Source organism: Nesoenas mayeri, assembly GCF_963082525.1.
Source record: "Nesoenas mayeri genome assembly, chromosome: 6".
NCBI classification, from domain to species: Eukaryota; Metazoa; Chordata; class Aves; order Columbiformes; family Columbidae; genus Nesoenas; species Nesoenas mayeri.
In genome coordinates, this window is record NC_137545.1 from 27,430,822 (window position 1) to 27,450,435 (window position 19,614).

The 19,614-nt window shown below is 61.0% G+C and overlaps 4 protein-coding genes across 4 annotated transcripts; 3 read left to right on the plus strand and 1 right to left on the minus strand.

Annotated features, from left to right (window-relative positions):
• Positions 1–349: 349 nt before the first annotated feature.
• Positions 350–4,151, plus strand: LOC308042038 (tubulin alpha-5 chain-like; the record flags this gene model as incomplete). Its single annotated transcript, XM_080347066.1, has 4 exons — positions 350–400; positions 2,494–2,716; positions 2,849–2,997; positions 3,180–4,151. The coding sequence occupies exons 1-4, from the start codon at positions 398–400 to the stop codon at positions 4,149–4,151; spliced, it is 1,347 nt and encodes a 448-aa protein (XP_080203192.1). The 5' UTR covers positions 350–397.
• Positions 4,152–7,614: 3,463 nt separating this feature from the next.
• Positions 7,615–9,657, plus strand: LOC308042084 (tubulin alpha-5 chain; the record flags this gene model as incomplete). Its single annotated transcript, XM_080347149.1, has 3 exons — positions 7,615–7,837; positions 8,329–8,477; positions 8,686–9,657. Exons 1-3 carry the CDS (start codon positions 7,657–7,659, stop codon positions 9,655–9,657), a joined length of 1,302 nt encoding a protein of 433 aa, XP_080203275.1. The 5' UTR covers positions 7,615–7,656.
• Positions 9,658–10,850: 1,193 nt separating this feature from the next.
• Positions 10,851–13,353, minus strand: STK16 (serine/threonine kinase 16). The gene is made up of 7 exons (XM_080347198.1): positions 13,236–13,353; positions 12,240–12,459; positions 12,027–12,160; positions 11,831–11,951; positions 11,655–11,750; positions 11,466–11,587; positions 10,851–11,377 (listed from the first exon to the last, which is right to left on the minus strand). The coding sequence occupies exons 1-7, from the start codon at positions 13,319–13,321 to the stop codon at positions 11,239–11,241; spliced, it is 918 nt and encodes a 305-aa protein (XP_080203324.1). The 5' UTR covers positions 13,322–13,353; the 3' UTR covers positions 10,851–11,238.
• Positions 13,354–14,207: 854 nt separating this feature from the next.
• Positions 14,208–19,463, plus strand: GLB1L (galactosidase beta 1 like; the record flags this gene model as incomplete). Its single annotated transcript, XM_080346965.1, has 17 exons — positions 14,208–14,261; positions 14,743–14,915; positions 15,188–15,338; positions 15,588–15,648; positions 15,909–16,003; positions 16,338–16,518; positions 16,602–16,660; positions 16,823–16,948; positions 17,041–17,072; positions 17,154–17,194; positions 17,492–17,610; positions 17,751–17,825; positions 17,904–17,993; positions 18,123–18,236; positions 18,511–18,642; positions 18,956–19,171; positions 19,245–19,463. 17 exons carry the CDS (start codon positions 14,208–14,210, stop codon positions 19,461–19,463), a joined length of 1,938 nt encoding a protein of 645 aa, XP_080203091.1.
• Between the last annotated feature and the right edge of the window lie 151 nt (positions 19,464–19,614).

Genomic DNA, 19,614 nt, shown 5'->3' on the forward strand with positions numbered 1-19,614 from the left:
CTATCTTTGGCCTTCAGGGGAAGCCACTCTGTCAAGACCAGCAAGTGTAGCAAGACCAATCCTTATGCCTCCCTGCCCTTTCCTCGAGGGGATGCCCAGGTTTCCCGTGGCCCCGAGGAGGCAGGGAGTAGGGGAGCGGGGGATGCTGCTCCTTGGTGGCCCCGGCAATGCACCCAGGCGGCTGCCGGGCAACACAGCTGCATCTATGCAAGTGTATGGAAATATGCGCATTATATACAAATTTATGCAAACGCCCGGAACTGTCTATGGCGCGGCGCTCCGCCCCAGAGGGCCGGTGCCGCCCCCAGTATAAAGTGGCGGCGGCGCGGCCGTCCCGGCGGTGCGGAGCTGCGGCAGCCCGGGGACAGGCGAGTCGTGCGGCGGCGGCGGAGGCATCATGGTGAGTGCCGACCCCGGGCTGCCCCCTCCTTCTGGTACCGCGGGGAGCTCCGGGGAGTGGGAGGAACCCCAGCTGGGCCCTGCGCGGAGCAGGCTGTAATCCCCAGAGCTTCGCAGGGCGCCTCGCCCGGGAGCCCAAACGTGCAGGCAGCTGCTGATGGCAGTACCGGCTGTGCTTGCCCTGCCTCTGCCTGGCTTCTGCCGTTTCTGAGCTGCTCCCTCCCCGGCACCCAGCAGCCTCCCTCTGAGCATCCCCTTGCACCCGTCTGACATGTCCAAGGGAAGGAGGCCACCAGCCAGTCTCGCTGTGTGTGAAGACTGGCGTTTGGGCTGACTCTCTCATGCCACGGTTTCTGCCCATCTCCTGTGGTAACATCTCTGGCTGGGGGGAGTGGGCCCAGCCTGCTAACCCTCCAGGTTGCAGAGTTGCAGATGAGCTCCAGAGTGAGCTGTGTCTTCATCCACTGCCCTGCACCTTGGGTGCCAGGGGCCAGCCCACCGGTGGACATCACTGCGGGGGAGCCTCCGGGCTGCCCTGCTGCTGTGGTCCTGCCGTCAGGTCTGGATCTTGAGCTCTCTGGCTGTTCTGGAGAGCATCACAATCCCAGGGAGCCCAGGCACCCTGTCTGCTGCCTGAGAGGGCTGTGCTCCCTGTCCTTCCTGAGCCTGACCTTGCCATGAAGAAGGCAGAGTCTGCTGGCTGGTGACCAGCACTGCTGTGTCCCCAGCACTGTGGGGCTCTGCCCAGCCTGCTGTCAGCACTGAGTTCCACAAAGCTGGTCCTGGCTGCTGCATGTTGGTAGGATGAAGTATGGTGATCAGCATAACCATCTGCTCACACCCTAATTCACAAGGTCCTTGGCCAGGGAGTCCTTTCTCTTCTTTCTTGTGGCCATCCAGAGGTGCTTGTAGTTGTGTCAGTGTTTGCTGTGTACTTCTGCTGAGGATCCTGGAGCTTCCTCAGGACTTGCTGTTGTCTCCTTGTGTTACAAAACCTTCATGGACTTGCTGTGGAAAAGTGGAGTGCCATTTTGGTGCTGCTTGCACCTCTGCGTTGGGAAAGGTTGGGAGATGGACTTGTGGCTCTTACCCTGGGTATCAAGGGCTTATTTTTCTGTCATTCCTCACTGTCACTGCTGCCTCTGAAATGCAGCACAGAAAGCGCCCCAGATGCACAGAGCTGTGACCCATGCAACTTCCTCAGACAGCAATCACTGACGTGCTCCTGGTGCAAAATTGCTCCACCAGCCTCCTGCCGCTGACTCACAGTGGGGCACCCATGGCTCTGGAAATCCGGTTTGATTTGGTTGCTCCTCTGCCTCAGTTGTGGCTGATGACGCATCCAAGTCTTTGGCAACAGCAGGGCTGAAGCAGTGAATATTTTGGTTCTTGTTGAAAGGGCTGCAGCCTCTGGGATGGTTAAGTGTGACCCTTACCTGCAGGGAGCGAGGCTGCAGAGCCCACCTCAGTGTTACCCCCCTGAGGAACCTGAGGCTGCCCTTGAAGCCCTGAACTAAGGGATCCTTCCATCTCAGCCTTTCAGTTCAGTTCAGAAATGCAGTTAACGCTTCCTCCTCCTCCAGAGCTAATTTAGGGAAGCTGAGCCTCAGAGCATGGCAACCGTTTGCTGCTGCAAATCGCCCTCTTGCTGGGCACCCATGCCCAGTGCTGTCACCTCCTCAGCTCCCAATGCTGGGTGATGCACTGTCATCACCCCACAGCCCTGTTGTTGGGCTCCAGCCCTTAAGCCAAGTGAGTGTTCAGGCAATAGAGAAGATGCTCATTGAGTGCTTCCTGGGGCTGTGGGTGCAGACAGTCCAGAGAACATGACAACCTTGTGTCCCTGGCTCCAGCTGATGTGTCTTCATCTCCCTGGGCCCCTGAGCTGGGCAGTGCGATGACAGGAGGCAGAGCATCAGAATTGGCAGAGGGCAGGAGATGGGGATAAGCACAAAGCACCCCGGCTGTAGAGCAATGCGGGTTCCACAGAGCGACAAGGGCCTGGACTGCCCTGCCTGTGCTGGGCACCTCACCCCCTGTTGCAGCTACATCTGTGGTCCCAACTGGGATCTGACCCTATTTCCCTCTCCCCAGCGCGAGTGCATCTCTGTCCATGTCGGCCAGGCCGGCGTCCAGATGGGCAACACCTGCTGGGAGCTGTACTGCCTGGAACATGGCATCCAGCCCGACGGGCAGATGCCCAGCGACAAAACCATTGGTGGAGGGGACGATTCCTTCACCACTTTCTTCTGTGAGACCGGGGCTGGGAAGCATGTCCCACGGGCCATCTTTGTGGACCTGGAGCCCACTGTGATTGGTGAGTGCACCTCAGCTGCTGGTGGTCACAGCGTCTGGGAACAATCCACTCATGGCAATCCCTAGAATAGCTCCTGCCACCTTTCCCCAGAGCCAGTTCGAAAATCTCTGACATTGTGCTAACCTCTCCTAGATGAGGTACGAGGAGGAGTCTACCGCCAGCTCTTCCACCCTGAACAGATGATCACTGGCAAGGAAGATGCTGCCAACAACTATGCCCGCGGGCACTACACCATTGGCAAAGAGATCATCGACCAAGTGCTGGACAGGATCCGGAAGCTGGTAGGTGACTGCAGAGGGGGAATGTGTCCCCCTGAGCTGGGGTTCAACATCCTGCTGGGGGTGGGAGTATGGGGTGTGCCCTGCTGTGCCCAGGGTGGGCCTTTGGCTGCCCAAGCAACAGTTTGAAACTTCTCTCCAGCAAAGTCAGTACTTAGAGGAAGCTCACTTGGCTCTCTCCACAGGCTGACCAGTGCACAGGGCTCCAGGGATTCCTCGTGTTTCGTAGTTTTGGAGGTGGCACTGGCTCTGGATTCACCTCGCTCTTGATGGAGAGACTCTCTGTTGACTATGGCAAGAAGTCCAAGCTGGAGTTCTCCATCTACCCAGCACCACAGGTCTCCACTGCCGTGGTGGAGCCCTACAACTCCATCCTCACCACACATAGCACCTTGGAGCATTCAGACTGTGCTTTCATGGTGGATAATGAGGCCATCTACGACATCTGTCGCAGAAACCTGGACATCGAGCGCCCAACCTACACCAACTTGAACAGACTCATCAGCCAGGTTGTCTCGTCCATCACAGCATCACTGCGGTTTGATGGGGCCCTGAATGTGGATCTGACTGAGTTCCAGACCAATCTGGTCCCCTACCCTCGCATCCATTTCCCCCTGGCCACCTACGCTCCTGTGGTTTCGGCTGAGAGAGCTTATCATGAGCAGCTGTCAGTGGCTGAGATCACCAACTCCTGCTTTGAGCCGTCCAACCAGATGGTTAAGTGTGACCCTCGCCACGGCAAGTACATGGCCTGCTGCCTGCTGTACCGCGGGGACGTGGTGCCCAAGGACGTCAACGCCGCCATCGCCACCATCAAGACCAAGCGCAGCATCCAGTTTGTGGACTGGTGCCCCACGGGCTTCAAGGTGGGCATCAACTACCAGCCGCCCACAGTGGTGCCAGGGGGGGACCTGGCCAAGGTGCAGCGCGCCGTCTGCATGCTGAGCAACACCACGGCCATCGCCGAGGCCTGGGCTCGCCTGGACCACAAGTTTGACCTGATGTACGCCAAGCGAGCCTTCGTGCACTGGTACGTGGGCGAGGGCATGGAGGAAGGGGAGTTCTCTGAGGCGCGGGAAGACATGGCAGCTCTGGAGAAGGATTACGAGGAGGTGGGCCTGGACTCCTACGAGGATGAAGAGGAGGGTGAGGAGTAGAGAAGCCTCTGCCAAAAAGCACTGTACTCCTTCCCTGTGTTTCCTGAAGAAAGCCTTTGTAATAATCAGTTTCAGAGCCTCTGTGTATCCCACTGAACCCCCAGCTGTATTGGTTTCTTGCCAGCTCAGGTGTGTGGTGAGTGCTTCAGCTCTGCTGTCAGTGCTGTTGTACTTCCAGCACATGAGGGCATGGAGTGCACTGTCTGGGAGCACCTCTGCCCACTCCCTGCCTGGCTTTGCGGGTGCTCTGCCACCCCCGGGGGCCATCTGCCTCCCTCATCTCATGTTCTCCCTTTGCTGTGTGCTGAGCCCTCTCCCTGCCCTGCCCAGTGATCAGGAGTCCAAACATCAGCTCCTGCCTCCAACTGCAAACAGGAGATTTCTGTTACCCATTATCCAGCACGCTGGGTCCAGAGATTAATTTTCCCTGCTTAGCACTAATGCTCCAGCTATATTGACCCACAGAGGCTGTCCTGCCCTGCCCTCCTCCTCCCAGCATGCACCCGAGCCAGCTGGAGGGGAAAGTGTGAGCCAGCAGTGGGCTGCACTGATTCCTGGAGTGTGGCTAGGCACTCATCCCACTGTGCAGGGCTCCTGGTGCTCCCTATGACCAGACCCATGGGCTCAGGCCAAGTGGTGCCTGCTGCTGCACCAGGGCACAAGCTGGAGCTGCTGCCCCTCACTCCAGGCATTGCTCTGATCCCACTGCAGAGACCTCTCCTCTTCATGTCTTTGCAGGGACCTGACTATGCTGCCAGACATGCATAGCAGTTGCAATTGCATCCTGTTCCTTTTTTTTCTTAAAGGTTATCCTGCGTCTTTGATCTGGACCCCACTCCAGAGGGTCACAGCAGTGTCTCCTGGCATGCCCCTGGGCAGCAGATCCCCTGTCCCCACAGGCAGGGATAGCTGTGTAAGCCCATGTCCTGGCAGCAAGGACAGAGACCTCTCCCTGCTGCACACAGCATGCAAGGCTGGGGCACTGGATTCTGCTTCTCCCTCAGCTGACAACTGGGCTGGTTGGTGGTCCACAGACCTTCAGCAGCAGGACCAGCCCTGGCACCAGAGATGAAGGCTGTGCTAGTTGGGGCTCAAATAAAGGGGCTTCTCTGACTGTAGTCACAAGTCATTGACAGCAAATGGGCTGCAATGACCCTTTTTTTGGCAGCTGGGCCAGCAGCCCAGATTTGTCATGATGATATTCAGTCTCATGGAGGTGTGTGGCACTGCTCACCTGTCCCCACCAGGAGGGAAGAGCAACCTCGGCCAGGGGTTGCTGAAATGCTGATGGCAAAGAGGGGTTTGGAGGCACCCTGGTCTCCAGAGCCTGACCTGTGTTTCTTCTCCTTTCCCCTGCTCTAGAGGCCCAGGTGATCTTGGGGTGTCTGTCACCAGATCCCAGAGAGCCTGCAGTGCAGAAAAGCTGGTGGGAGGGCAGAGTGGGATCTACTGTATGTGTTCCAGACCGCGGCCTGGTGGCTCAGCACCGCATGTCCCCACTGAGGGCTAGAGCCCAGACCTCCTGCACGCAGCTTGGCAGGACCCTCCCCGCTTCCCTCCCGGCAGAGGGAAAGCAACCCCAGCCCCCTGCACTTTGGGGTCCCTCTGCAGCCGAGAAGGCGCCTGAGCAGGCTCCCGCTGCCTTCGAGGTGCATACTCCCGCCCTGCATGCAAATATACCCAAATGAAGGGGGGCGAGGCGGCAATAAGCCCCTCCCACATATAAGAGGGCGCTGCGGAGGGGATTGCAGCAGCCGCTGGTCTGCGCCGAGCTCCGCCGCACCGAGTTGCCGGGAGAGCCCGGACCCCCAGCCGCAGCATGGTGAGTGCGGGCCGGGCCGGGCGGCGCGGCAGCGGGCACGGCGGCGGGGAAGGTGTCCGGCAGCCCCCCCCCGGAACACCGGGCACGGCGGAGCCGCCGCGACGCCCCCCCTTCTTCCCCGCCATGACCTTGGGCAGCCCCACCGACCCCTGTCCGGGGACAACCGTATCCTCCTCCTGCTTCTGCCCGGCTCCCCCCGCCGCCACCAGTCCCGGGGCTACCTGAGACCCCGCCGCTCCGCCGCCACAAGGGGTGCGGTAGGGATGGAGGGGGGGTGACCCCTCTGGTGGGGAACGTGGCTGCGGACGGACGGGGACAGCTGCTGGGGGTGGAGGCACCAGCCGGGCACCGGGTGCCGGAGTTGGGTGTTCGGCGGGGCTCCCCCCCGGGGCAGCGGGCGCCCTGCCGGAGCAGTGAGGAGCGGGTGTGGGGGTCCCGTCCTTGCCGTCCCGCGGGGGCTCGGTCTGGCAGCGACGGAGCGGCTCGGGTCCGCTGTCCAAACCGGGTGATCGTCGCTGTCCTCGCCTGGGGCCGGGCTATATTTAGCGGCTCGGGAGGGGGACGCGGCCGTGCCAGGAGGCGCAGCGCAGCGCCCCGCCTGCCGCAGCACCGCTCGGGCTCTGCTGGGGACCCTGTCCCGGGCAGTGCTTCCCACCGGTGGGCTGAGGCTTCCCCGGCCCTCCCGGAGAAAGCAAGAGTCCTTGTGCCCTTCCAGCACTGGACCAGGACATGGTCTCCATCGTGGCTCAGCCCTGTGTGGTTGTGGAAGATGGAAGCAAAGAGCCCCGGGACCCCCAGGCTGAGTTGTGGTGCCCGGCCTCGGGGAGCAGGGATGCTAAGGGTGTAGCAGAGAAGGAAGGAATGTCAGGGATAAAGGACCAAGAATGGCAGGAGTAGCAGAGGGGGGATGCTGGGGGTAGCAGAGCAGGCCTGCACCTGCAGGACGGAAGTGCGGGAAGCACATCTCCAGCTCAAAGGCTGCTCCCCGGCACTTCTGCCCACACGGTTTTCACAGCATGGGCTTGGGACTGCATAGCTCTGGGAGTCTCTGTGCTGCCTTGAATATTGCTGAGCTTCACCACCAGCCCTCCTCTGGCTGTCCCCCACTGCCCTGTATCCCCAAGGCCCCCTGCCCCAGGAGACTGCGTGCTTACATGGCTCTGGAACAGCAGGTGGAAGCATCCCCTGTGCTGGCTGCACCTCATGGGTTAAGTATATGATGGCATCAGCTCAGCACCTCGCTGGGCTGCTGTGGCACAGGGACGTGGCTGAGGCTGCCAGGGAGCCTGGCTGGGAGGCTGGGGCAGGTGACCTGGGCCAGGCTCTGCCCCCCATGCTGTTGGAGAACAGCCCTGGCCAGAGTCTGTGGGGCTGGTCGCCCTCAGCAAGGGCTGGGCACGAGGGACACCAGAGCTGGCTCCCAACCCAGCACGTTGCCTGTGCGTGGTTGAGGGCAATGACAACCGTGCAGGGCCCCTCGCGGACACACAGGAGGTCACCCAAAGAAACGTGCTCCCTGGAGCCACTGGCTGGAGCAGGTCCTGTGCAGGTGGCTGTGTGGCACTGACAGCAGGTAGAGCCCTCCCTGGGGCAGGCAAGACACAGCTATGCCAGGATCTGACCCTGCCTCCCCCTTCCCAGCGCGAGTGCATCTCCGTCCACGTCGGCCAGGCCGGCGTCCAGATGGGCAACACCTGCTGGGAGCTGTACTGCCTGGAACATGGCATCCAGCCCGACGGGCAGATGCCCAGCGACAAAACCATCGGTGGAGGGGACGACTCCTTCACCACCTTCTTCTGTGAGACCGGGGCTGGGAAGCATGTCCCACGGGCCATCTTTGTGGACCTGGAGCCCACTGTGATTGGTGAGTGCTGGAGTGTGCATGGCCTGGGGCGCACCACTAGACTGAGTGGCTGGTGCCCATGCTCTGCTGGCAGTATCCTGCATTGGGTTCAACCTGAGGGCCCTCCATTCCCCAGGAGAAGCCGCAAACCTGAGCACCACCTTTTGTTCCTGAAGTGTCCTAGAGGCAAGAGTGCTGGTAGTCTCTTGCTACCACATGTGCGTGGAGAGAAACCAGCCCAACCTGCATGGCAGCTCCTGCTGTGCTGCTGCATGCTGTGGGCAGGCAGCTCCAGATGGGTGGGAGAACCTGAGCTTCTGTGCAGGGAGGTGGCAGCCACCACCAGAGAAATCTGATGCTGGTGGTGTCCCTGCTCATGTGTGGATCCTTGGCTGTACATGCCAGAGCCAGGAGGAGGGCGAGGGATGGGTGCGCGCATCCGCTCAACTGCTTTTTGGCTGGCTCATACCTCCAGTCTGCGCCAGGCTCAGCCCTCCCCTGCTCTCTACTAGATGAAGTGCGAGCTGGAATCTACCGCCAGCTCTTCCACCCTGAGCAGCTGATCACCGGCAAGGAAGATGCTGCCAACAACTACGCCCGTGGGCACTACACCATTGGCAAAGAGATCATCGACCAAGTGCTGGACAGGATCCGGAAGCTGGTAGGTGACTGCAGAGGGGGAATGTGTCCCCTGAGTGGGTGTCCAGCGTCTTGCTGGAGGTCAGATAACACTGCAAGCCCTGCTGTGACCTGGGAGGGCTCTGCAGCTGCCCATGGCAGGGATGGACCAGGTCCTGACGGACACCTGAGCAGTGAGGTGTTCATGAAAAAGTGTATCTTGGAGCAATCTCATGTGTATCTCTCCGCAGGCTGACCAGTGCACAGGGCTCCAGGGATTTCTTGTGTTTCACAGCTTTGGAGGTGGCACTGGCTCTGGATTCACCTCGCTCTTGATGGAGAGACTCTCTGTTGACTATGGCAAGAAGTCCAAGCTGGAGTTCTCCATCTACCCAGCACCACAGGTCTCCACTGCCGTGGTGGAGCCCTACAACTCCATCCTCACCACACACACCACCCTGGAGCACTCGGACTGTGCCTTTATGGTGGACAATGAGGCCATCTACGACATCTGTCGCAGAAACCTGGACATCGAGCGCCCAACCTACACCAACTTGAACAGACTCATCAGCCAGATCGTCTCGTCCATCACAGCATCACTGCGGTTTGATGGGGCCCTGAATGTGGATCTGACTGAGTTCCAGACCAATCTGGTCCCCTACCCTCGCATCCATTTCCCCCTGGCCACCTACGCTCCTGTCATCTCCGCAGAGAAGGCTTATCATGAGCAGCTGTCAGTGGCTGAGATCACCAACTCCTGCTTTGAGCCGTCCAACCAGATGGTTAAGTGTGACCCTCGCCACGGCAAGTACATGGCCTGCTGCCTGCTGTACCGCGGGGACGTGGTGCCCAAGGACGTCAACGCCGCCATCGCCACCATCAAGACCAAGCGCAGCATCCAGTTTGTGGACTGGTGCCCCACGGGCTTCAAGGTGGGCATCAACTACCAGCCGCCCACAGTGGTGCCAGGGGGGGACCTGGCCAAGGTGCAGCGCGCCGTCTGCATGCTGAGCAACACCACGGCCATCGCCGAGGCCTGGGCTCGCCTGGACCACAAGTTTGACCTGATGTACGCCAAGCGAGCCTTCGTGCACTGGTACGTGGGCGAGGGCATGGAGGAAGGGGAGTTCTCTGAGGCGCGGGAAGACATGGCAGCTCTGGAGAAGGATTACGAGGAGGTGGGCCTGGACTCCTACGAGGATGAAGAGGAGGGTGAGGAGTAGAGAAGCCTCTGCCAAAAAGCACTGTGCTCCTTCCCTGTGTTTCCTGCAGAAGCCCTTTGCAATAAACCATTTCAGAGCCTCTGTGTATCCCACTGAACCCCCAGCTGTATTGGTTTCTTGCCAGCTCAGGTGTGTGGTGAGTGCTTCAGCTCTGCTGCTGGTGCTGCTCTGCTTCTTCCCAGTGCTCCAGCTCCAGCTTGCTCCCTGTGCAGGTAAGAGCCCCTGGGTCTGTTCCCTGTGGTCGTGGCACGCATCCCACCCCGCTCGCTGCTTCAGCTAGGGGTGGGTACCGCTTCCTCATGTGCTGTATGGCCCTGCTGTGGATCCTGGAGCCCAGGGGAGCAAATTTAGCCTGAGCAGGAATAAATCCTCAGCTGATGGGACTTCTTCCCCTGCGCAGCTAGAGAGCAGGTGGGCTCGTCTTTAAGGAGAGTGGTTAAAGCAGTAAGAGCAGACTGGCATCCCTGTCCCCATGGCCATAGCTTGGGGACAAGGAGCGTGCCCAGCTCTGCAGTGCAGTGCGTGCATCCTGCAAGGGCATCCAGCGCAGCATGAACCCCTGTGGTTGCTTTTCTGCTGTGTTGTGGCGAGAGGATTAAAGGAGGGGAATGCTTCCCTGTGAAACCGCTTGTCTGCATCTCTTTTTTTACCATCGCCCCTGCAGGCAGCCCAGCTGCTGCTGGTCCCAGTGAGCCTCTCCAGCCAAGGGCGGCTGTGCTGTCACAAGGCTCTACTTACCCCACCAGAGCAGGGCTGCTACCCCTGCCTCCCAAACTCTGGCAGCTCCCCAGCCTTGACACCCACCTCCCTCTCCTTGGGCAGCCAAGTTCTTCTGCTGCCTGTGCTGTGCTGAGCCCCTTCCCACAGTGGCCAGCCCCAGAGGCTCAGAGTAGCTGCGCCTGCCTCCAGCTGCAGAATTGTGTTAACTCCCATTAGGAGCGTGCTGGGGCCAGGGATTAACTTTCCCTGCTTACCGCTAATGCTCTGGCCATGCTGCCTTGCCGGGGCTGTCCTCTGCTGCCCTTCCCTGCCAGCAATGCTTGCTGCTCCACCCAGACAGCATGCCCCATTGTCCTTGTGCCCCAGTGGGACCCCATCCCTGAGACAGGGACACATCCACACCTCCACAAGAACATCTTTTACTCCAAACACAAGGCAACGTTGGCGCTGAGAGCAGCGTCGGAGCAGGCAATAGCAACCTGCCTCACTCCAGGACCACAGCTCTGCCCTGGGCAGGGAAGAAATCCTCCTGGGGTGCAGAGCTGCAGGGCTGTGGCTGCCATCACCTGGGGAGGGGTCCCGCAGCATCCTCTCCTGCAACCCCTGGGGGAGGCAGCGACCAGAGAGGGCCCCATGTTTAGCAGCAGGTCACACGTCCACAGTCCTGGGGCATGGACTAAGTCCAGGGTACAGAACACTCCAAATCCAACACACCTCTGGCACAGAGCAGCAGCTCTCCACTGAGCACAGCAAATCCCCCTGCAATGGTTCTGTCGGGGAGCAGGGACAACGGCAGCTGCTTTTCCCCAAGCTCATCCTCAGAGCTCAGCAAGACCATGAGGTGGGACAAGTTCAGATCTCTCAGATCTGCGTGGTGTCCTGCCCCACCGGCGCTGGCTGCAGCCCCTCCAGCTGGTGGAGGACGTCATCTATGCTGGGTCGCTCCTGAGGGTTCAGTGTCATCATGGAGAGGAGCAGGTGCTGCAAGGCAGCCGAGTATCTGGAGCAAGGACAGTGAGGGGGGGGTCTACATGATGCATACCACAGGAGGCTGCTTGGGAGCAGGGTCACCCTCCCCAGCCCCTCACCTGGTCGTGGGAGGCACAGTAATGGGGTTCTGCACTGCCAGAGCCACGCTGTCACCCTTCTGGAAGATGGCATCGTAGGGGCCCTCCCCAAACATCATGCAGTACAGCACACAGCCTAGGGACTGGAGCATGGTGGGGTCAGGGCAGCCCCACGGCAGTGAGATGGGGACCAGGGGGATGGATCCTTACCCAGATGTCCGTGCGCTCGTCTATGATGCACTGGCTCGGCACCGTGAAAAGCTCAGGGGCACGGTAGGAGATGGTGCAGCGCTGGGCAGCCCAGTCCTGCAGAAAGCAGGGTGAGGGCAGGGATGAAGGGCTCGGGGCTGGGATGGTCTGGTGGGATGATGTCTCACGGCACCCACCTGCACGGCCACGGCCTCTCGAGAGCTGTTGACTTCAATGCGAGCTTGATTCATGGAGCCCAGGTCCATCAGCACAGGCTGGTCATCCTCATCCAGCAGCACATTGGTGGGCTTGAGGTCCCTGTGGGGATGGATGTCACTGAACACCCGCTGGGGCCCCTGCCAACCCCCCCAGCCAGGGCTGTCAGCCCCCCACCTGTGTGCATAGCCCTTGCTGTGGATGGCTTGCAGTCCACGGCAGATGCCATGGAGGATGATGAGGATCCGCTGCTCTGGCATGAAGGTCCCTTTCTTTCGCAGTGCTTCCACCTCACTCCAGAGGGTTCCCCCCTGGCAAACACAAGCAGCCTGTTGTCACTGTCACTTCCAGCAGCAAGGGGGTGGGGGCAGACAGGGGAGCCCCCCTCACCTTCACATAGGGCAGGAGGAGCCAGGCTTCAGACTTGGTGCCCTTCTCCATGATGCAGTGGGCCACAAGGCGCAGGATGTTGGGGTGGTCAAAGAGGCCGTGCATCTCCACCTCGTGCAGGGCGGCCTGGCGGTCCTCCTTGTCATGGCACAGGATGCGCTTGAGGGCATAGAAGTGCCCGTCCCGCAGCCCCTCCACCAGGTCCACATAGCTGAAGCCTCTGTGAAGAGCCGAGCATGGCGTGGGCTGCATGTCACACTGCTGCAGTGCCCACACCAGGGCCCTGTGCCCAGCCTCAACTGTGAGCAACCACAGGCAGGGGACAGAGGGCAGTGGGTGCCTGCACCACCCTCTATGAGAACTCCCCAGTTACACACATTCCTCCCACTTTGAGGGCATCTGCCAGGTACCCAAAGCATCTCCGCTCTGCACGAACAGTTCCCCATGCCCAAACACTGCCTGTGCTCAAGCATTTCCCCACCATACCTGAGCATTCCCCCTGCCACAAGCATAACCCCCTATGCTCGAGCATCTCCCTGTGCCTGAACACCCCCTACACCCCCAGCATACCTGAGCATCCCCCCTGCCACAAGCATAACCCCCCTATGCTCGAGCATCTCCCTGTGCCTGAACACCCCTACACCTCAGCATCACCCCATGCCTGAGCATGCCTCCATGCACAAGCACCCACTATGCCCGAGCATCCCCCCGTCTAAGCATCAACTCCATGCTGGAGCAGTCCCCCCAAGTCCGAAAACCCATTCAAAAGCACCCTGACGCCTGAGCATCACTCCCATGCCCAAGCATCACCCCGTTCCCGAACATCCCCTATAACTCAGAATCATCCCCATACCCGCACATCCCCTCCATGGCCCATGCCCCAGCATCTCCCATGCACAAGCACCCCCGTGCCCGAGCACCCCTTGTGCTCAAGCATCCCCCCGTGCCCGCGGACCCCCTCGCCCGACACCCCCGTGTCCCAGCCCCGCCGCGGACCCCTCTGCCAGGCGGTGCAGCAGGAGGTACCGCACGCCCCCCAGGCTGACGGTGCCGCGGGAGCAGACGCACAGCGCCTGCCCCATCGCCCGTCCGCGTCATTGCCCGCTGCCGCGCGTCACCCGCCGCGTCACCCGCCGCGTCACCCCCTGGGCGGGGCGCTGCAGCCTTTCCGGTCCCGGTGCCGCCGTGGTGGGGCTCCGGTTCCCTTTCTCCGTAGGGGGCGGGCTGCGGGCGGAGGGAGCGGGGCGGGGCGTTGGGGCAGCGCCGAGCCCCAGGCTGCCCGCTTATTGTGACCAGGGTGAAACGCGGTGTCCCCAGCTGTGAGCGATGGTGGCAGCCCGCAGCCCCGCCGCCCCCCAGTGCCGGTCCCGGTGAGCCAAGCTCCTCGCCCGGGCCGGCAGGTCGGCGCTGTAGGGGACAGAGGTGGCGAGGCCACCCCAGCAGGGGTCGTCCTCGAGGGCATCAGCCCCTCACCATGCACCGCGGCAGCTCCGCGGCGCCCCTGTCAACAGCCTTGTCACCAGGCTCCAGCTCTCGGTCCAGGAACGTTTCCTTTGAGGCAGCGGCAGTATTCCCTCTTCCCGGAGCTGTAACCGGGGCGTGCCGGCACCACTGCTCTGATCTAACAAGTGGGCTGAGCTCCCTCAAAGACGTTTTGTCTGGTCGTGACATTTTTATGAGGCTCTTTGTCCCTCCACGTGTGTCACCCACTGCCCTGAGGGGCATGGGGGATGTGCCCACTGGCCCCACATCCCATATTGCTTTAAAGGGGGGATGCATGGCTGACCCAGGCATGGGGAGCCAGAGTCACCCACCCTCTTGTTCCATCCTCTTCCCCCAAGCTGTGCTGCTGTTCCAGCTTTCTGCTCTTAGGACCTGGAGGAAGCACCTGGTGCTGGCTGAGAAGGATCTTGTGATGATCCACATCCCTTTGTCCCCCATCCCAGGCCCGCCGAGCGTCCAGCAAAGATGGGGCTGACAACTCTCACCCTGCTGCTGGTGGTGGGGCTCCTGCACACACAGGTTAGCAAACACGGGTGGAAATTTAGGAGAAGCATGCGGGGCTGAGCTGCAAAGGATCTGGTGGGACGGCTCTGGGATCTGCCTTGCTTTTGTCCCTGTGTCCCTGCTCTTCTTGCTATGGCTCCCTCCTGCTGCAGCCCCTGCATCCCACCACAGCATCCTGCTTGTGCTCTCAGCTCCCCGCTGTCCTCCCAGCATCCATCCCCAGCAGCACCCATCCCCCAAGATGCCACCAGCTCAGCTGCAGGGTGTTTGATTAGATGGGGGAGTGGGAGGGGAGCGTCAGGTGGTGCAAAGGGCTGCCCTGCTTGCCCTTCCTGCTCTCCCAGGACGGCATGGTACTGGCCTTGTTCCTGCACCAAGGATGGGGAAGGTTCCCCCAGGAACCAGCCCCTGTCCGTCCCTGTCCCAGGGAGTGTGGGAGGGGGCAGCTGGCCTTGGGGAGGGTCTGCAGCCCCCCAGCACTGCCCCTCTCCTGCAGGCCTCACCCCCAGCAGGCTCCTTCCAGCTGGATTATGAGAACAATTGCTTCCGCAAGGACGGAGCCCCATTCCGCTACATCTCAGGCAGCATCCACTACGCCCGCGTCCCACGCCCCGCCTGGAGGGATCGGCTCCTCAAGATGTACATGAGCGGGCTCAGCGCTGTGCAGGTGTAAGTGACAGGGACAGCCCCAGCGGTGCACAGCCCACAGCCACCATGGCCCCTTGGGGTCTCTGGGGTCCCTGGAGTAGGGAGAGAGGCAAGGGTGTTGTCTGATCACACGGAGCGAGGACCAGCCCTTGCACTGGCCTGACTGGGACCTCCCTGCCAGTCCCAGTTCAGCTCTAGTTGCCATCCCCAGCCTAGGCTGGAGACCACTTCCCAGGAGCAGAGGGACTGGGATGCCCTTAGCCCCCATGTGCTGATGTCCCCTCTTGCCCCAGCTATGTCCCCTGGAACTACCATGAGCCACTGCCAGGGGTTTATGACTTTGCTGGGGACCGGGACATGGAAGCTTTCCTGGACCTGACTGCTGAGCTGGGGCTTCTGGTGATCCTACGTCCAGGGCCCTACATCTGTGCAGAGTGGGAGATGGTGAGTCCCAGCCCCCAGACCTGGGATGGAAGGGCTGTGAGTAGCCTGGGAAGGGCACAGCAGGGTTGGCACTTCTGGCTGGCATGCCAACCCTGGCGCCATGCCAGCCACATCCAGGTAGCTGCCTTATGGGAACACAAGCAGCTTTGATGCCGAGCATCAGCATTGTGCTGGCTGGGTTTTGGCTGTGCCAACCCTGGCTGCTGAGCAGTTCCTCTGCCTCCTTCTTGGCTGTGGGGGTTTCTCCAGGGTGGCCTGCCTGCCTGGCTGCTGTGGAAACCAGACATCGTCCTGCGCTCCTCTGACCCCGGTGAGCCTCAGCACAGGGCTCTGGTGTCTCTGTCCTTACAGCCTGGTGCCCATCCCAGCACACTGGTCTCTCTCCACGCACCTGCCAAACCTGCTGCATGGTCTCTCCCATCCTCTTCTCCATCTTTCAGGAGCCCCATAGTTCATTCTCTGCTTCCCCATCATGCTCAGCTATGCCCCATCTGCCCCATCCTCCTCCCGGCTGTCAGTGCGCTGGGGTGGGCGCCACAGCCAGGCTGAGCTGCCCTCCTTTCTCCCCAGCCTACCTGGCAGCTGTGGACTCCTGGCTCCATGTCCTGCTACCCAAGATCAAACCACGCCTGTACCAGCATGGGGGAAACATCATCAGTGTGCAGGTAGGGTGTGGTGGGACCCAGCCCCCTACCCCGCTCTGGGTTATGTTTGGATGTACCCCAAAAAGCCACCTATACCCCTCACGCCATGCCCTCATCTGGCACAGCTCTTAGATAAATCCCTCCTGACCTCTAGGCCTAGATTTAAATCCAAGGGCTGGGATTCTGGGACTCTGCCACCACGCTGTTTGTTGTTGAAGGACGCTGGGAGAGCTGGGGGTCATGGTGGGGCTGGAAGGACATTTTTGGGATGCACATGGGGGCTGTAAAGAGATCTAATGATATGGGGAGGGAAGGGCATAGCAGGACCCAGATGCAGCCCCTGCCCTGCTTACAGGTGGAGAACGAATACGGGAGCTACTATGCCTGTGACTACGGGTACCTGTGGCACCTGCTGGTCTCATTCCGGGTGCTGCTGGGGAGCGAGGTGCTGCTCTTCACCACTGACGACTCACGGGTGGAGGAGCTGCGCTGCGGCACGCTGCCGGGGCTCTACGCCACTGTCGACTTCGGGCCAGGTACCGCTGTGGGAGAGGAGGAAGAAAGCGGATGGAGGTCTCAGCTCCGTCCTGTTCCAACCTCCCTCCTTCAACCTCTGCAGGCTTCAATGTGACAGAGGCGTTTGGTGCCCAGCGCCAGATCGAGCCAAAGGGGCCTCTGGTGAGCTTGATGTGGGTGCTGTGGGTGAAATGACTCATGATGGCTTTGTGGGGGCAAAGAGGGGTGCTGGGGACAGGCTGCAGGTGGGCAGAGAGGATGTGGCTGACAGAGGGTTGCCAGGAGCCCCAGCTTCAGGCAAGTGACAGCACTTTGCTCCCTCAGGTGAACTCTGAGTACTACACAGGCTGGCTGGACTACTGGGGGGAGGCACATGCCAGCACCAGCTCGGTGCGAGTGGCCCGGGGGCTGGAGGACATGCTGCAGCTGGGAGCCAATGTTAACATGCAAGTACTCAGCTGGCAGGGGCACAGCCTGGGGGGACAGTGCCCTCCTATCTGCCAGCACGGGAGTGGATATTGCTGCTTGCTTTCGTCCCGCAGAACTCGGGCAGGGGGAGGCAGGCAGGGCTGGGGTGAGCAGGGAGGGGCAGCACCTAGTGAGCCCCTGATGGGTCTGTTGGGGTGCTGACAGGGCTCTCTGGGCTGTCCCCTAGGTACATGTTCCATGGGGGGACGAACTTTGCCTACTGGAGCGGTGAGTAGGGACCTGCCATGGAGAGGGTGGCACACTGCGGGGCTGGAGGCTTTCCTTAGCCATCCCCAAGGAGCCCACTTCAGGCTCCTCTTCTGTCCCATGGGGCAGGCTGACACATACCCAAGGTTCCCTGAAACCGAGCTTGTCCCCTCCCCAGAACTCCTTTTGTCCCCAGGCAAGTGGCTCCCAGTTCTGGGTCACATCCCTGCCATCACATTGTGGCCAGCCTGGGGCTGGGTTCTGTGCCCTGGGCTCTGCCAGAGCTCCTTTCTCCAGCTCCCATCGCTTCCCCACCAGGTGCTGACTTCAAGAACCAGTACAAACCAGTGACCACCAGCTATGACTATGATGCCCCTCTCTCAGAGGCAGGAGACCCCACTGAGAAGCTGTTTGCCATCCGCACAGTCATCAGCAAGGTGCTGGTTCTGGCAGGAGGAGGGGGACAGTACTGGGCCCTGCTGCCTATGCCAGGGAAGAGGGGGACACAGAGGGACCTGGCAGGGCAGGGGACATCTCCCTGCCTGCCCTCAGGGGCAGCTGACAGTTTGCTGTTCAGTTCCAGCCCCTGCCAGTGGGTCCGATGCCACCTGCCACCCCCAAGTACGCCTACGGCCAGGTGACCCTGCGGAAGGTGAGTACCTGCCCCAGGGGCTGTGCTGCCCCTGCCCAGCACTACCCGGCTGCCCCATACTCGTCCCTCTCTTTGCAGTATGCCAACCTTCTGGATGTCTTGGATGTCCTGTGCCCCTCCGGGCCCATCCAGAGCCAGTTCCCCCTCACCTTTGAGGCCATAAAGCAGGTGAGGGGCTGGGTGCAGTGAGGGACACTGGGGAGATGCTCCTAAGCTTGTCTGCCCTGCCCTGGGGCCGAGAAACAGCGTGTGTCTTCAGCTTTTCCCTTTTCTATGCCACTTTGCTGTGTCCTGCAGGCCCACGGCTTTGTACTGTACCGCACACAGCTGCCCCGAGACCTCCTGGACCCAGCGATGCTGAGTGCTCCTCCCCACAGCGTCTGTGACCGTGGCTATGTGATGCTGCAGCAGGTGAGGCTGTGGGAGCAGCCCTGTCCCTGCGCGGTGCTCGGGAGGGCTGTGGGACCTGCTGGCAGCGTGCCTGTGCCATGCCAGTGTGCTGGGAGCCACACTGAGCCCTTGTGGGGTAGCTCTCTGGCCTGAATTTGCCCCTTTTGGTGGCAGAGGACAGCCCTGGATGGCTCAGGGCGGGCAGGCAGCAGGATGCTACGCTGGCAGGCTGCTGGCAATGCTTGAGGCTGTGGGATCTGGGGATGGGGCGGCAGCACTGACCTTGTGGCTGTAGGAGTACCGAGGGACGCTGGAGAGGGATGGACAGACAGCGCTGCATGTGACAGGCAGGGCAGGGGACACCCTGGATGTGCTGCTGGAGAACATGGGCAGGATCAGCTTTGGGGCCAACATCAGTGACTTCAAGGTGAGAGGTGAGGGCCCTGGGGATCCAGAGGGGATGGACTGGCCCCTCTCCTGCCACTTGTGACAGACCCCAGCCATGGCAGGGCCACCCCTCGACCTGCTCCCTGGTTAATCTCCTGGCAAACCAGGACTGGGATAAGGCTGTGAGATGGGCACCCCTCTGCTCCCTTTACACTGCCATGGCAGTGCAGCCCCTCAGAGGGGATCACATCCCACCTTCACTACTGTGAGAGGGACATGCCCTGGGGAAGCCAAGCATCCTTCTGCCTGTGGCCAGATGCTGCTGCCTCATTTTCCCTTTTGCTCCATCTCAGGGCTTGCTGGGGAACCTCTCCTTGGACTCCAGCCCTCTCAGCAACTGGCTGATCTACCCCCTGGCCATAGACACTGCCATTGAGCAGGGCTGGCCCCACACTGCCCTGCCAAAATCAAGCAGCAGGACCAGAGCAGGGCCAGCCTTCTACACTGGGACCTTTGAGACCCCTGGCATCACCTGGGACACCTTTGTGAAGTTCCCAGGTTGGAGCAAGGTAAGGCAGTACATAACCAGGAGAGGGGTGAGGGTGGACAAGGGCACAGCTCAGACCCGTCTCCATCTTCCAGGGCCAGCTGTGGATAAATGGCTGCAATATGGGCCGGTACTGGCCCCACCGTGGGCCTCAGCAGACCCTCTTTGTGCCCGGCTCCGTGCTGCATGCTGGCTGCCCCAACAACATCACAGTGCTGGAGCTGGAGGGGGCACCCCCTGACCCCTTCCTGCTCTTCCTTGACCAACCCCTTTTTAACAGGACCCTCAGCCAGAGGATCGCAGCCACAGAATAAATGCAGGACTGTGGGCACCAGCATTGCGTCTGGCTCGGGCTGCAGAGGTGGCAGGGGGCTGGTGAAGCACAGGGGCCAGTGGAGGGGTTGCAGAGCCTTAGGAAAGGGGCACAGGCCCTGACATGGACACCCAGGACTCCCACCCTTCTCT

What these genes read in the sequence shown, in the direction of transcription:
- STK16 (XM_080347198.1), bottom strand. Translation starts at nt 13,321, where the DNA reads ATGGGGCAGGCGCTGTGCGTCTGCTCCCGCGGCACCGTCAGCCTGGGG. An exon ending in TCCTCCTGCCCTATGTGAAG is followed by an intron (nt 12,161 to 12,239) that starts GTGAGGGGGGCT and finishes TGTGTTTGCCAG; the next exon opens with GGGGGAACCCTCTGGAGTGA. An exon ending in ACTGTGCCTCCCACGACCAG is followed by an intron (nt 11,378 to 11,465) that starts GTGAGGGGCTGG and finishes TCCTTGCTCCAG; the next exon opens with ATACTCGGCTGCCTTGCAGC.